Source organism: Prinia subflava, chromosome 11 (assembly GCF_021018805.1).
Source record: "Prinia subflava isolate CZ2003 ecotype Zambia chromosome 11, Cam_Psub_1.2, whole genome shotgun sequence".
NCBI lineage: Eukaryota > Metazoa > Chordata > Aves > Passeriformes > Cisticolidae > Prinia > Prinia subflava.
In genome coordinates this window covers 18,538,033-18,554,131 of record NC_086257.1, presented here as the reverse complement: position 1 = coordinate 18,554,131, position 16,099 = coordinate 18,538,033, and the positions used below count along the sequence as shown (strand labels likewise).

The following is a 16,099-nucleotide window of genomic DNA, read 5'->3' as shown; positions in this document are numbered from 1 at the left end:
TTTCAAAATCATTGCTATTGAAATGGCCTTAGGCTGAGATGGGAGATTCAGAATAGATCTCAGAAAAAAAATGTCACAGTTAGGATAGTCAGGCATTGGAATAATGGTCCAAGGAGGAGGAGGTCACCACCCCTGGAGGTGTGTAAGAGGTATTTGGATGTGGCGCTGGATGATGTGTGTTAGGGGTTACAGTGGTACTGCTGGGCTGATGGTTGAATTTCGTGATCTTAAAGGTCTCTCCCAACCCGGATGATTCTATGGTTCTGTATTTAAACTTAGTGCAAAACCACACGGATTTGGCACAGGTACAGGCCGTTCATCAGGCTCTGCATGACTAAGCTTATGTGAGCATCCAGCTCACAGCACAATTCGCGTCTCAGTGTGTTGTGAGGGCCAGCACACCAGAGGCATTTTTTATTTTTTTATTGTTTCTGTCGGCGGCAGCACACGGGGAAGGCAGCCCCGGCGGGGTGTGCGCAGGGCGGGGCAGGGCACGGCACAGCAGGGCCGGCGCTCCGTGAGGGACAAAGCGGGCCGGGCGCTGGGTGTCGGGCACCGCCGTCACCGCCGCGGGCGGCGGCCGGAGCCCGAGGCGCCCCCGGGGCGCGGCCTCAGAGCGGCGCTCACGGCCAAGTCCGCACCGCATTGTCTCCGCACTCACGCGGCCGCGCCCGCGGGCGGGGAGATAACGGCGGGGACCCCTTCCCGGGAGCCCTTCCCGGGAGCCTTCCCGGGAGCCCGCCCCGCCCCGCTGTGCCCCGGCGGCGCGGAGCGGAGCGGGAGGGGCGGGAGGCGCGGCCCCGGGCCGAGGGGCGGGCGCTCCCCCCGCGGTGACAGTTTCTAGAAGCTCTTCCCGGCGTCCTTTGCGGCCCCAACATGGAGGAGCTGACGGTGGAAGTGCGCGGCTCCAACGGGGCCTTCTACAAGGTACCGGCGGCGGGGGCGGCGCGGGCGGCTCCGCGCCCGGCGGGGCCGGGGCCGGAGGGCCGCGGGGGAGGGGACGGTGAGCGGGGAAGGTGCCGGGGGCGGCGGGGATGGAGCGGAGCGGGGCGGCGGTGGCAGTGGCGGGGGGGCGGCGGTGACGAGGCTGGCGAGGGCTGCGCGCAGGGGAGGTTCGTGTGTGGGGAAGGCAGAGCGCTGGCGGGGCCGGGGCAGCAGATGCGCGGCGCGGGGATTCCCTGAGCATTCATGTCGGGAAGGGTGGGTGGGCGTGTGGGGGGATTGGTGTTGGAAGATGCAGGGGCTTTTGGGTGGAATGGGGTGAACGGGGTCGATAATAATGATTTTATAATATTTTAAATAATGTATTAAAGATCTCGAGTTTATTTATGCCTTCAGAAATCTTCCTTCACCATCACCCTCCCTGGAATGTCAGGATGGTACAGGATCAATGCAGAATACTCTCAGCTGTTGCCTGTCAGTCATATTCCCCTAAGCCTGGCTTCAGATGTTTAAGAATCTCAGCTCTTTTTATGGCAGCAGGCTGCTGCCTTCCTCTCCAGAAGGGCTGATTGCAGCCAGTATTGTGAGCACGCAGCGTGGCTGTGTTCTGGGAGGGTTTAATCTCGGGACTCTCTTTAGCTATTGTGCCCAGCCACATGCACAGTGTGGCCCTGCACAGGCAGTGCTGCACTTGCTGTGGGGCTGTCCCGTTTGATTCCCCCTCCCCCGTTCCCAATTTCCCGTGTGCAGCTGTGGATTTGGCTCGGGAATCATGTGGTGACTGTACAGTATGTGGAGGCAGTTGGGTGTAAGGGATTGGAACCAGCTGACTTCAGGAGTCAGTTCTTTCAGCTGGCCAAGACAAATGGGACTTACCCTTATGAGGAAAGAATGCAGTGGGATAAGCTGCATCCTTAGTAGGGAATCCTCTGAAATTTTTACCAAAAAGAGTAGGTAATAAATTTTATGCAGTGGATAATTTTTTTCTTGAACCTGAAGTATCATACAGAAACCCACATCAGAATCATTTGCGTCTAGAACAGGATGCTCCTAAATAGAATTGATTTTTTTCTCCCCCGAGCATCAAGAAGCCCAAAATTTGGAAACACTTTTCTTAGCTTTCCATTTTATACCTTGTGATCTTGGACAGCTTTCCAAGTGATGGATCAGTTGCTCATCTGCTTAAGAGGAATGTCAGACACATGGGAGTATGAGGTGTGCTGAATTTTTGGACTGAAGGGATCTGTGTGCCCAGAATTTGCTACAGTAAGCCTGATTTAAAATCTGCAAGGATGACATCTCCTAAATCAGTAAGAATTACCAGCCTTGGATTAGCACCATCATGTGTTCCAGCCCAGTGACTTAAAAAAGCAGAAGTTTTAATTAAAAATGGCGTAATAGCTTTGAGATCAATGAAGTGGGGATTAAGTCCAGTGATGGCATCTTCATGGTGGATGAAGGCAGGTCAGAATGATTGGATGCACAATGATCAAAGCCCCAACTCAGAGTAATCCACTGTTAATGTGGAGGGGCAAAAACGCACACAGCCCCCATAAAAAAGGACTCAAACCATTCAAACAAACACAATTTTCAAAGATTATTGTTGTGAGCAAAGTGCAGTGAAGTCTGTGTGTTAGTGACTCCATTTTGTGAGTCTTGCTCCTGAGGAAGGCAGAGCTTTTGCATTTATTTTGGAACTAGGTAACACTCCTGGGTCACTTGCTGTTTGAAGTGACCTAAAGCAAAGAGGTGTGCCCGTCTCTTTTAGGAAGTGTCCTATTTTGGGCACCAGTAGCATTGATCATTGCAAGAGAATGACAAGAGGCTCATCTTTTCTAAGCTGTGTGACACTAATGGAAGGTGGCAAAAGTTTTCTGAAGAGAAAAAGCAGAATTTTAAGATGGGATGAGATTTGAGGTTTGCCTTTAGAACAGTCTGAATTTGGATTAATTAGCACATCATAACCCCAGGTAAATGAGATCAGAAAGATCTTGCTATGCCAACAGAGATATCAAAACCAAAATAATTATGTAAACAATAACATTAGAGATACTATTTTAATGAATTGTTTCTATGATCTACAACTTAGCTGCAGTAGAACAATTGTAGTGGTTAAATCTGTTGGAGCATTATAGTGGGTTTTTAGTACTTACTACAGGCATGACTCTGGCAAATGATACTATTTATTATGAAGTTTCTTTAGTTCCTCTAATAATTGCTCTTCAGTTTTAACAGGGAATTCCTCTTAAGTGCAGGAAGAACACACATGATATGTATACACTATGGTTTCAATAAATTAGTATGGAAAATCAATATTCTTTATTAAAATTCATGCATCATGAAAAGCATTTTGAGTTTTCATGTATCAGTGGGCAGTTATGGTAAATCCCAAGACAATTAAAAAATTATAAGAGAAAGCATATTATAATCTAGTTTTAAACTTGTATATCTAAATCACCAAACTGATTTGTGATTTCTTTTTTTTTCCATTTGCTTTAAAGAAGTAATATAATCTGGAGAGCAGGACAGCATTTACTGTATACTTTGTGCCAGGTTCTCAACCATTACACAGCAGAGCCAGTGTTTAGCCACTTCCTGCAGCTTACAAGACTCTGCATATGTCATAATTTTGAGCACCCATTGTCTCTGGAGAGCAGATGGCACTTGTGGGGCTTGAAATGGTTGTGGGCTTCAGAAAAATGGGAGGGTTTGTGCTGTGGAACAGGAGAGGACAGGCAGGGTTGCTGAAGACTCCTGGTTATGGATTTGCATATGTTACAGGTGTTGTGAGGGCTTCCTGAGAGTAGAAGAGTTGATGCTTTCCAGGTGAGGGCTAGATGGCAGAAAGCTTTTTGTCTTCGGGACATTAGAATAGACTTTTCTTTTATGTATGGAGTGGTCAAAAATACCTGGATTTCTTTGGCTTCTTAATGTGTTGAAGAGTGAAAGCTGAACACTGCCAGCCTTGCCTTGGCCTGCCTGCAATGTTTTCAGGATGATGGTTCACTGTGTCATTAGGATGATGAAGTAATTCACAGAATCACAGGTGGCTGAGGCTGGCAGAGACTGTGGAGTTCACCTGGTCCACACCTCTGCTCAGGTGGGGCCCCTAGAGCTGGTTGCCCATGTCCAGGTGGCGTTTGAGTGTCTCTGAGGGTGGAAACTCTACAACCTCCCCAACAGCCTGTGCTTCTGCTCAGTCACTCTCACAGTAATAATAACAATAAAAAAGTTTCCTTACATTCATACAGAAGTTCCCATATTCCCATTTGTGCCATTGTCTGGACCTGCCAATTGTGGAGGGTCTTGGAAGACAAAAACTTCAGTTTTACTCAGAACCTCCATCAGCCTTTATGTGCTCACATGAAAGCAGATAAAGAACCCTGGTGATGCACATTATTTGTGATTTCCCACCTCAGCTTCCCTGAAATAGGATGGGCCTTACAGTTGGACCAATATACATGAATTGCACATCAGATTAATTCCTCTGACTGAGTCTGTCAGTGGCATTTGAACAACTCTGGAAGATTCATTGTGTTCTTCCTTGTAGGGACTTAGCTGTGCTGGAAGATGGGCTCTGGTGTGCTGCAGGCCCTTGTGTTGCCAAAGTTCTACAGTAGTAGCTGTTCAGATGATGCAAGGGGAAAAAAAACCCCATGAATTAAAATGGAACTCAGCCCTTAATTTACAGGTTCTGAAGTGCTTCCTTGTTGGCCTGTTCCTCATTCAAGAGGTGCAGTTCTGGCAACAGGACTAAGCAAAGTGCTGGTAGCAGGAGTTAGCATTGGCCTCAAGGCAGACACAAGCCAAATTATTACTGAGGGGAAAAAATGATGAATGACAAGTACACACCATTTCTCCACATGTAGAGCCAAAGCTTGATGAGCAACTCTGTGGGAGTGAAGGTTTATGCATCAATAAAAATACAGTTATTTTTAAACTTTTTCTTACATTTTTTAATTAGTGGCTTTGCAAACAACTGGAGTTGCTCTGAGTGGTTTTTAGCTTGATGGTTATTAAAATAGGAGATTGTCATTTGGAGTGTAGCTTACCCACTGTTCATACCCAACTACTACACCAGGAAACTGTAACTGGAATGACCTTTGTTTTTTTCTTTAAAGATTGTAACTGTGTTGTAATTGTCAGCATTTTTTTATTACATCTAGCCCTACATCTCTATGGGTGGGAAGTTTTAGACATTTTAAAGCTGTTCTTGATCAGTTGAAAGTTGTGTAGAGTCTTGCAAGAAGCAGCTGTAGTTATTGTTGCTGTTGGTGAGCTGTTTGCTTGAGCCCTTTAGGCTGATGGAAGGGAGATTCCAGAGGGAGTGGTTACTGATTGCTGAGGGACATGATCAGTGGAGGGTGTTGTCCACAAAGAAGTTTGGCCCTTTTGGAGGATGCATATGAAGAAACCAGTGTAAAAAATGAGTTGTTGAGACTTCTGTGAGTAAGCCCAAAGCAATAAGTGAGCCCAAATTCAGTGCAGAGGCTCTTGCTCAACTGTCAGAACAACCCTTGAATTTACATGCAGTTGTGATTGTGGATGGAAATAAGCAGTAATGTCATAAGTTAAACTGTGCTTGCTAAAACTGAGGTGATGGTTCAGGATATTTTTCTTGCCTGATACCTGCTTGTAGTGTTTGTATTTTGCATTAAGCCACAGCTGTTTGCTTTATCAGTTCCTTGTATAAATAGGTGCAGCTAATCACTTCTAATGAAAATAATACCAAGTTCAGTCTTTCTTGTCAAGTGGTTGATTATTTACAAGTTTCATTTGCTCTATTTTCTTTTTTTTTTCCTTTGGGCGCTCAGCATGAGATACATCCTTTAGCAGTAATTATTTCATGTGTTTGTTACATGGAACAGTTGTGTTTCGATGTTAGTTAGAAATACCAAGGGTTCTTGCACCTGAAAAGAAGTGAAAGGCTTGGTAATTGGATATAGGCTGCTTGACCTTTATGTCACTGGTTCAGAAACAGTCCGTGGTACCAGATGCCGAAGCGTTGCTGTTTGAAATTGGCTCAGCAGTGGGTAAGGTGATATTAATGCAGTTTTAGTGTGCAGGTATGTGGGACTCAAAGGCCAACACAGTGGCTGTCCCTGGAAAGAAAGTTTGCTGCTAGACTAACAGCACCTCAGTTTTAGATTGGATCTCCCTTCTTGGGGGGGTCAGATAAACTTACAGAAAGTAGGATATGGAGGGAACTTGTATTGCACCTACCTGTTTTACAGATTTTGTGACTTTGCCTGGAATTGGATTTAAAAAAAAAAAGTTTTATGTGTGCATGTACACACAGAGACATACAGTTCAGTGTAAGGGCACTTCAGTAAGTCTTGATCCGTTTATGTTATCAGCAGATGCTAATCCTAAATCCATGAGCAAAACCCAGGTAAAAGGGAAAGAGTGTGTGTGGGTGTCTGTTATGAAATGAGGAAGTCTCAGCTGCAGTGATTTTGGTGCAGATGGTTGGTTGAGAGTTTCCTGCTCCCTTGTTCACCCTGTGCAGCCCCGGGTGGGATTCCCTGGGTCTCGCAGCCCGTCCCTGTGCGGGTGCTGGTGTTGGGAGCCCGGCTCCTGCCAAGTGAGTGGCAGAGACAGGTCTGAGCCGGGGCTGTGGGGCCAGCAGGACATTAATAGCCCGTAGTACAGTACAGGCTGCTGCTGGGCAGGGCTGCCCTGCCAGGGCATACATGGACTGCACACACAGTGACTGACACCGAGATCTGCACAGGCCGAGGCAGGGCCTGCCAGCATGAGGTCGTGTCAATTCTTCTTCCCCTCTTGCCCTCTGCAGATTTGTGTGTGGTATAAAGCACACACAGAGGTTGTGTGCAAGCTCACTTACTGATACTGCAATTCCTCATGCTTTAAAAGCTACTGTATTTATTGAAGATGTGTTTGGTGGTCTCCAGTTACCTCTGCCTCATCACCTGAGGTACGTGAAATGATATGTTAGGAACATACAACTCTTCAAGCTTAGAAACTGGCATTACCTGTCTTAGGCAACACTGGTAAATTAAATTTCATAATAGAGTACATTGTTCATTAGAACAAAAGTTAATGTGATGGATCATTACTTAATTTAGTAGAGAATATTTTTGATACAGTATCAGGCATGACTAGTGCAAATCTATTTATATAGATTACCTCACAAATAAAGAACTCCTTCAAAACTCCCTGATTGAGAACCAGGTTATTTAGTTTCCTGTTTTATGTTCATCACATAATTCCAGAGAAATCCTTATGAATTTATAGGATTTACTATAAAGTCTGGTTTATATTGTGAAATACCAAAATACCCTAATGTCACAGGTTTTTTTGTAAAACCTTTTTTTTTTTAAATTTAATTATCATAGGCTTCATGAAGACTTCTTTAAAGACTGCACTAAATCTCATCCTGAGATGCGTGAAATCTTTCTGGTTTTATCTGGAAGTTATAAATGACAGCTGATAGTGTGTATAGGCAGGGTTGAAGGTAGGGAAGTCGTACTCAGGATGTTTTGTTTTCAGAGAGTGATGTTCTAATGATACTTTTAATATCCTTCTTGACAGTAATAAAATGATTTCTTAGAAAACTATTTAAAAGCCATATTGCATTCTCATTATTTTTAGTTGTATTACAAATGGACCATACAGTCCATAATATGTCATAGACTGCTTCAGTTGCTGTGTGATCTCATCCCCACAGCTGTAGAGAAATTGATAATATTAAGAAGTAATTGTATACCGTTACACTCTAATCAGACTTTTTTCAGGCCTCACAACAATAAAATTATTTAATAGTTATGTAATTTTATTTGATACTTTACATATGTGCATTTGTGACCTGAAGTGCATAGTTGATAGATGTTATGCTTGATTATACTAGGGAGTGGAAGAGTTTGGGAGTACCAAGTGAAAAGCTGTGCAGGTGATTCCAAGGCAGTTGCTGCCTACGTGTCTGCCAGCAGTGAGTCTGCATTACATTCTCCTGTGGGAGGGAAGAGCAGTGAACTGAAAGACTTCCTTCCGTGAAGGAGTTCCTGAAACCCACATGATGTTGTAAAATGTACAGACTGTTGGAATTTATACTTTAGATTTTATTAAAAACTGTCCCGTGTTTCTGTTTGTGCAGTGTCAGCTGTTGGTCTGCTGAGAGCCATATCTCTGTGTTACTGCTCTACTTCAGCTTTGGCATTCCTCAGTGGGACCTCAGCTTGAAAATTCATTGTGACTATTAAACCTGTCTGTACCTTACACAGAAACCCACGCTTCACCTGTTAAGGGACTAATTGTCTTAAATCCTCAAAAGTCAGTGGAGTTGGACTCCTTTTTTGCACTTCTTTTGTCTTCTTAATCAAATCTGTAGTCAGTGGATTCATGACTTTGTTAACTCTAGAGTGCATTAAGTTCTGAATGTTAATCAGATGTTTTTATGGTACCTGAGTTGGAATCTCTTGATTCTGAAGTTGTGCTTTTAAGCAAAGAACTGAATTCAGTTTGGCAGAATAAATGTTTAGCTACTATAGGCTGACCTTAGAAACACATTGAGTACTGTGAGAACACAACAGGAATAGAAGACCAGGTTCAGCTGTGAAATAAAGTATCATAATGAGCCAGTATTGAATCACAGACTCTTGGAATGCAGATAAATGGCTGTCTCCAGTAGGGAGTGAATCTCTCCCTGTAAATACTGCTGTCTGTTGATAAGTTTTCATGTAGCAGAATGCTGGACTACATGAAGTTGGTTCTCAGGGCTGTGACTTCAGTGTTTCATCCCTGTGCAGAGTTTGGATGAATTGTAGTGGAGAAACTCCTGTTTCCTGCACTGTATGCCGTGTTAATGTGTCCCCATGCTGGGATATGTTTGAAGGGAACTGTTGGTAGCATAAATTTGGTAGAAATTCTGCTTTATCTCTGTTGCTGGCTTACCCATGCTTCAGGCAGTAAAATTTTATATGCTCTTTGCATCTTTAAACAGACATAACTTTATCCTCCCATCCAGTTCCCTTGAAACTGAAAGTCCCTGATTCTGGGTGTATTTTACTCTCAGCTGTTTCACTTGCTTACCTTTCAAAGAAGGAGATTTGCCTGCCTTCCCTTGCAGTGGCAGGATGGCCTTTGGGAGGGTTTATTTTATTAGGAGCACACTGGGTGGTTCGACAAGACGACTTCTGGTGACCTGCTTTGTTGAGGGTTACCAGTGTGCTTGCTACTAGAACCAGTCTTTTGTGCTGCTGACAGATGGGTTTGAGGGAAGCTCAGGGAGCAGAAAAGCAGGTTTTGAGCAAATGCTTTCAGAGCATTGGCCAAGTATGAGCTCAGGTAAAAGGAGATTTGTTTTTATAGGCCCTTTGCAGCCAGCTGTCAGTGTGGGCTGCTTTACTGTCCGTCATTACATGGAGGGATCGACTGTGTCAAAATTTATCTTTCCCTGAGCTGACACATAATACCTCAGTGGGCTGCTTGCTGCTTGCACAGCTGATATGTTCTTCGTCCTCCTCAGCTGGCAGTTTCTTAAATGGATATAATCCATTCAGCAGATTTCTTGGAACTTCTTTCTCTTAACATAGCTCTGCAGCTTTCTATTCCTTTAAAACTGCAGGGTCCTCCTTGACCACCTCTGCTTGGGCAAATACCAGGCTGGAGCAAATGCAGGAGTTGTGTTCTTTTTACGGGTTTTTTGTTTGTTTGTTTTTTTCCCAGCATGACTATCCTCCTTAATCAAGAAATGTAGCAGATTAATTTCTACATAGCAGCAGTATAACTCTGTGAGGTTGATCTTTGTCTTTAAGTTTTTGGTATAATGAATGCCCCCTAAATGTAAGCACAAAAAAATCTGTGAAATACTGTATTCTCTTTGTTTTCCTGGGAGGTCTACAGGCATTTGGCCTCATCCAGTCCCTAATTTAGTACCTGAAAGATGATACCATAACTGGCTGTGTGGCAGCCTCTGGTGCCAAATGGGATTCAAACTGGCTGCCGGACTGTTCGGGGGCAGAGTTGTTTAGGACTCACTTGGTGCTGGGGGGAACACCAGTGGAGCAAATAGTGCTGTGCACAGCTGGTGGAATATCTGCCCTTGCCTGCATCTCTCACTGTGCTCTGTAAAACACCTGTGCACACCTGTGGGTAGAGTAAGAAACTCGGGGTGGTGAGTTCAGTTGTAAATGAGCTGGGAGCAGTCGCTGTGCTCTGCACGTCTTGGAATAGCCAGCTAAGAATATCAGCAGCCTCGTGCAGAGAGTGGGAGTGTGTCTTGGAGCTTTCAGAGATTGGAACCTCAGCGTTAGTGGTGCTCTTGGCTCAGGTTCAGGCTGTATTGAAGTTGCTGCCTTTTTGATTTCACATGCATTCTTGTAACAAAAATTCTGTTTCTATTTTAGGGATTTATCAAAGATGTCCATGAGGACTCCCTCACAGTTGTATTTGAAAACAAGTAAGTATTTTGTTTTAAAAATAATTATTTGACTATTAGGTTTTTTCGGTTTTGTGCTTTTGCTGGTTTTTTGGGGTTTTTTTTTTGTATAATTGTTTTGCCTTTAAGAGGAAGCAGATTTCATTAGATACAGTTCTAGAAGTAAAGGCTCACTCTTCCGTTCAGCTTCCATGAACTGCCTTCTTGAATCTGCATCAGAATCCAGTTCATCAGTTACACAGTCCTGTGCATTCTTTGGTATCTTTAGTGATGCTCATAGATGTGACAGCCAAATTTAATTAACTTAGGAATCAGTGGCACAGGCTTGATACTCTTACACGAAAGCAGGGAAAGATAGAAAATAGGAAAGTACTCAAATGAGCAATTCTGTGTCTGCTCTCTGGAATGCAGATCAGTATTCTAAACCAGAGAAAAGTAAAAATATCCTGATGGCAATTTTTTTCTTTTAACTACTAGGAAGGTAAATATACGTATATATTCAGTCAAAAGACTTATTTTTTTGAGTGGAAAAGAGTGCAAATCTGTTAGCAATTCTTGAAAAAGAATTATCCATGAGGCCCATTTAATGTAATATATAAACACAGCAGTGCTGCTGGGAACTTGTAGTGGCAAGCCAGGGATAATCTGTGGGTTGGTAAAGTACAAATGAGTACCTGTTGTTCAGTGTTCTGACTGATAACACTGTGGATTACCTGGGAGATCCCAGTGCTAATTCCAGATACTCTGTGAGCTACATCCTCTTTCCTGTTTCCCTTCCAGTTACTAGGTGGAGATCCTATAAAATGTGTCACCTTTTGATGTGAAAACTGTTACAAGCTTTGCCAGCTTTAACCTGTAGATTAGTCTTTGAGCCTTTCTTGAAGAAAGATTGCTGGGTAATAAAGGTAATGCTAGGGAGTGTGAAAGTGTGTCTTTATAAACATAATAATCCTGCTGACATAATCCCAGGTGTGTATGCATGGGTACATAAATACACGTGTGTAAAAACAAATCCTTGAAGAGGGGCATAAGTAATCCTGGGGTTTATCCTGCAAAACCAGTGTTTGTTTCTTTCTAAGCTGTGCTTTCTAGTTCTCCTTTTATGAGGACAGTTAGAAGATGAGGTGGCCACCATCATTTATACTAACACTGAGGTTGCTTATGGAACCTGTTACTGTCTCCTGGGTTTTCATATCCTCACCCCAAAATCCAGCACACAAAAAAATTAAACCCTTAATTCTGTCCATGGTCTACGAAGATGTTTCATCTTCAACATCTGTATTACTTGCCAATGAAAAGTAATTACTTCTCTTTGCATTTAAAATATATACTTTGATGTCAGAAACCAAGTAAGCTAAAGGAAGTGCCAGGGGTGCACAGCAGGAGCTGAATTGTTGGCAAACGCATTTCTGGTGTTTGGTATCCATATCACCCATGTGTTCCACAGAAAGTCTGGCAGCAGCAGCCATGTTTCAGAAAGGATGGGCTGCAGCATATGTAGAGTGTTCTGTTGACTATAAATAAATCTGATCAGGAAGTGGGTACACAGTCAAATTATTCTGTGACGTAAATCTGATCAATCCTATGCTTTTTACGGAGTTAAATTCATAAGGGCTTTAGTGGAACCAAAATTGGCAAGAGTGTCCTGTGCTGAGAGCATCAGTGTTGTGATAGTGATTATCACTAACAAATACACACATCTACCCCACAATAGGCAGTCCAAACTGTCACTTTGCATTTTCTGCTATTGTTAGCCAATCTTTATCTACAACTGTTGTAAGGTTCCCAAAGTTAAGCGTAGCAGCACAGACTGCTAATGATGATTTTGTGGCCATAGCAACACTCAGTCTCTGGGCAGGTAGCCTTAATTCTTTTAAGAGACATTTTCTGAGGGTAAGGAGGCAAGAAGGAATGAATGCAGAAGCTTCAGGGACTGGAAACTTTTGTTACTGTTAGATGGAAAATTGGATCTTGAGGTACAGTGTCACAGAGGCTCATTGGAGTTTGAAGCAGCTGTGTTGAAGGAGAAGCTTCTGTGTTGTAAGAAGCAAGAAACTCCCTTTTTATGCCCTGTAGCTTAGACATCAGTTCTGTCAGATTGTCTTAGTAGGTAGTTTGCAACCCATCACAATGAATTTCTTAAAATATCTTGGTTTGTATTTCACCAGTGAGATACTCCAATTCTGGACTTCAAGTTTTGCCACCAGAACTTGGACTCATATTCTGAGAGCTGAGCATTCTGTGCACTTTTCCACTGTGCACTTCCTTCACTGGCAGGGAGGGGAAGGAAAAACCCTAACCATGAGATCAGTAATTGTTATATTTGCAACATGGACAATTGAATTGTCAGCCCCCTTCACCATTTCTCAGAAATAGAATGTGATTTAATTAACATTTTGTGGCCGAAATACCTTCCAACCTAAGCAAAAGCTATCCGTGTCATAGAATCCTAAAAGCTGGGAAGGCTGACACCTGATCCTCTGAGATCAAGTCCTGCAGTTAACCCTGCTACACAATGTTCACCACTGTGGGAGCAGCACATCCATGTGCACTTGGAAGACCTCTGGGGATGGAGACTCCAGCACCTCCCTGGGCAGCCCATTCCAGTGTCTGACCACCCTTTTAGTGAAAAATTTTTCCTACTGTCAGTCTAAACCTCCCTGGCACAGCCTGACACCATTTCTCCTCAGGTCCCTCTGAGCCTCCTTTTCTCCAGGCTGAGCCCCCCTGGCTCCCTCAGCTGCTCCTCATCAGATCTATGCCCCAGACTCTTCACCAGCTTCCTTGTCTTTCTCTGTCTGTGTTCCAGCACCTCAGTAATAATTTTCATTTATTTTTGTTGTTTTTCAAATTATAATTAAATTTTATAATGTCTAGATTAAAACTGTATGATACGTAACAGCTTTATTAAGTGAGGTGTTTGAGTGTAAGCTGTTGTTTCAGAGCAAGCATGTAAATGTATCCATCTTCTCCTCTAGGAAGTTGTAGAAGTGCCCTTTGCTCCTCACACTCAGACCTGGCCTACTAATGTAGGCTGCTGTGTCTGCAGTTTATAAAAAGTGAGCAAAGCAAATGCCTTGCAGTAATCCTTGGTGTTACAAGTTGGTTGGTTCTGGTTCTGTTGGTGTCTGATGTGAATCAGATGGGCAGAAAGGATGGATGTTGCAATGCTTTGACAGATACCATTAAAAGTCCCTCAGACATTCTAAATTAAAAGGGTTTTTTTGAAGGGTCTCTCCACTGGTTTTGTTTCAACCTTTGTAGAGTCTTTTCTAACTAGAATGAGGAACAGCTGATGGCATTCTATGACGTTCACAGAGTAGAAGGGATTTCAGGAGAACACAGTGGATTTAATTCCTCCAGTAGTCTTCATAAAATGACTGGAAATAACACTTCTACAAATAAAATACTTTCGTACAGCTAATTATAGTAGAACAAATAACCTTGCTGTACTGGAAAGTAAACCTTTATTTTGTATGCTTAGAAATAACTGGTATTGATAAGCAGATATAAAGGTATGTTTTGATCAGAATCTGTTACTGGGGAATATATGCAAGTTTGCAGATGGAAAGTTTTGTTTCAGATTTTCCTGAAATACATAAAATTTTGGTGGTAAGCAGTTGAAATGTTAAATGTGAGGTGGATAAATGGATGAATCCCATAGTGGGCTGCAAAACTGATCTTAAATCTGTGTAAGGGCTCTATGACTTGAGCAGTAGGAATGTTAACTACATCATAAAATATCTTGCACTGGGATTTCTTGAAAACCATTAGTTAAATTTTCCAGTTAATTTAAAAATTTTGTTGTTAAATATCTTCCCAGATACTACTTTTGTCTCGCCATGATTAAGTTGTTCCTCTGCTTACAAGGTTTGATTTCTAGCAATAAGAAATTCCTCATTATGTGGAAAGAAATAATTTTAATGAAACTCAGAATTCCAAAATTTAAACGAAGAAACCAATAGGAAAATTTGGGAATTAATGTGTCATGCTTCTTCAACTTGCAGTTGGCAACCAGAGCGCCAGGTGCCCTTCAATGAAGTCAGATTACCACCACCCCCTGACATCAAGAAAGAAATTGGTGAAGGGGATGAGGTGGAGGTGAGTGAATGCTCCTGAGCTGTCCTGGTCTGGCACTCATTGTCCATTCCAGGCATGGTGAGGGGTGTGGGGGCATTACCAAGGTGAAGGTTTAAAATGGACCATGGGTTTACACGTGGCTTAATTAGAATTTCAGTGAAGCTGTGACATTTCAGTTTTGCCACAAAACTGCCAATGGAAATTTTTTCAAAATCTAAAACTTAAAATAGCTGAGAAGGTTTTAATTTTGACACAAAATGTAGGCAGTTTTCATTTTTGACCTGGAATGTAAAGTGTTGGAAAGCTTTGATATGAAGATGTAATAAAGCTCCTCTGATAACAAGAGTTTTAACCCAGATGAAATGTCTGGTGTACTCTGGGAGGAAATTGTGTGAATTACAGTATTCTACAGAAAGAGAGAGAGTGTTAATAGGAGTGATGTATTAAATCTAGAAATCAAAATATGCATGTTCTGTTCCTTGCTCATTGTAGTATCACGAGTTTAACTTTTGGGGGATTTTTCTGTACTTGCCCTTAAAATCAAAGTCATGAGTTTCCTTTCCTGAGGATACCATCATACTTTTGGGCAACTAATCTAAGGAAAAATGTAGCATAAGTGCGGTGTTTTTCTATTCCTTTATTTGAAATACATTGCCTTTGTTAGAGGTTATATGTGAAGGGTTATTTTCTACTTCCTGCTATTGTAAAACTCGTTCAGTCTTCATGCAGATGACTTTGGCCTATCAGAAACATATGAAAAACAAATGAAACTTAAGGATGAGAAATCTGATCATGCATTGACCTGGCAGTGTTTTTTAATATGGAATATGTAGTCATGTGATGACTTGGTTCATTTTAGTAGTCCTTGGTTTATCAAGTAAGCCAGAACTGAAATCTGAATTATGAAGTTAGTCCTATGTGTGTACTTGCAGTTTGAAGACAGTGTTTGAATTTACCGCGGAATTGCCCTCAAAGAGGTCTTTAGTCAAAGTTTCATCTTCTTTACAAATTTCCATTGAATGGTCAGTAATTTAGGCAAAGGAAGTCTGTTCACAGTCCTGGTAGTGCAAGAAGGGTGGGAGTAGAATACTGTTACATTTTAATGAAAATTAGAAAAGTTGTGTGGTTCTTTCTTCATTCCATGCAGGTAAATGAATTATGTTTGTAAATGTATGTGCTTTCAGTGGTTCTTACTACTTTCATTTCCAGGTTTATTCTAGGGCAAATGACCAAGAACCTTGTGGCTGGTGGCTGGCAAAAGTTCGAATGATGAAAGGAGAGGTAAATTATTTTAAAACTTAATGATTCTGTGGTTTCATGTTAAGTACTAGTAACTAGAAGTTCTTTGTCATGAAAAAACTCTGAAAAAAGTGTCATTACCAGAGTGATTTACTTTTTCTGGGTACTTCAGCAAATTGTGTTGAGACAAACAGATCCCAGTTTTGAGGAAGAGGTGAATGTACTGCTGCACCCCTAAACTGCACCCATGTGGAAGGGAGAGGAGGAGGAGGCTGCACCCCTAACACAGCCAGGCTGCAGGGATACTGTGCACACAAGCTTCTTTAAACTTACATATGTTGGGTGGAAGCGTAGGAGTAGATTATTGGTAACTCAAATCTTCTTAGTTCTCTTGCCTTCCTAAATTTGGCAGTGTGTGTCAAAAAGACTGAGTTTTTG

The 16,099-nt window shown here is 42.5% G+C and overlaps 1 protein-coding gene across 2 annotated transcripts in view; it reads left to right on the top strand.

Annotated features, from left to right (window-relative positions):
• The first annotated feature begins 772 nt into the window (after positions 1-772).
• FXR1 (FMR1 autosomal homolog 1) overlaps positions 773-16,099 on the top strand; it is a 32,532-nt gene continuing 17,205 nt past the window's right edge. The window contains exons 1-4 of one of the 2 annotated variants that reach the window (XM_063408046.1): positions 773-927; positions 10,311-10,363; positions 14,350-14,443; positions 15,632-15,703. In XM_063408046.1, the coding sequence (XP_063264116.1) occupies positions 877-927; positions 10,311-10,363; positions 14,350-14,443; positions 15,632-15,703 (270 nt within the window). In that variant the 5' untranslated portion in view covers positions 773-876. The remainder of the gene's footprint in view (positions 928-10,310; positions 10,364-14,349; positions 14,444-15,631; positions 15,704-16,099) is intronic. The other variant, XM_063408047.1, reaches the window with a different exon arrangement.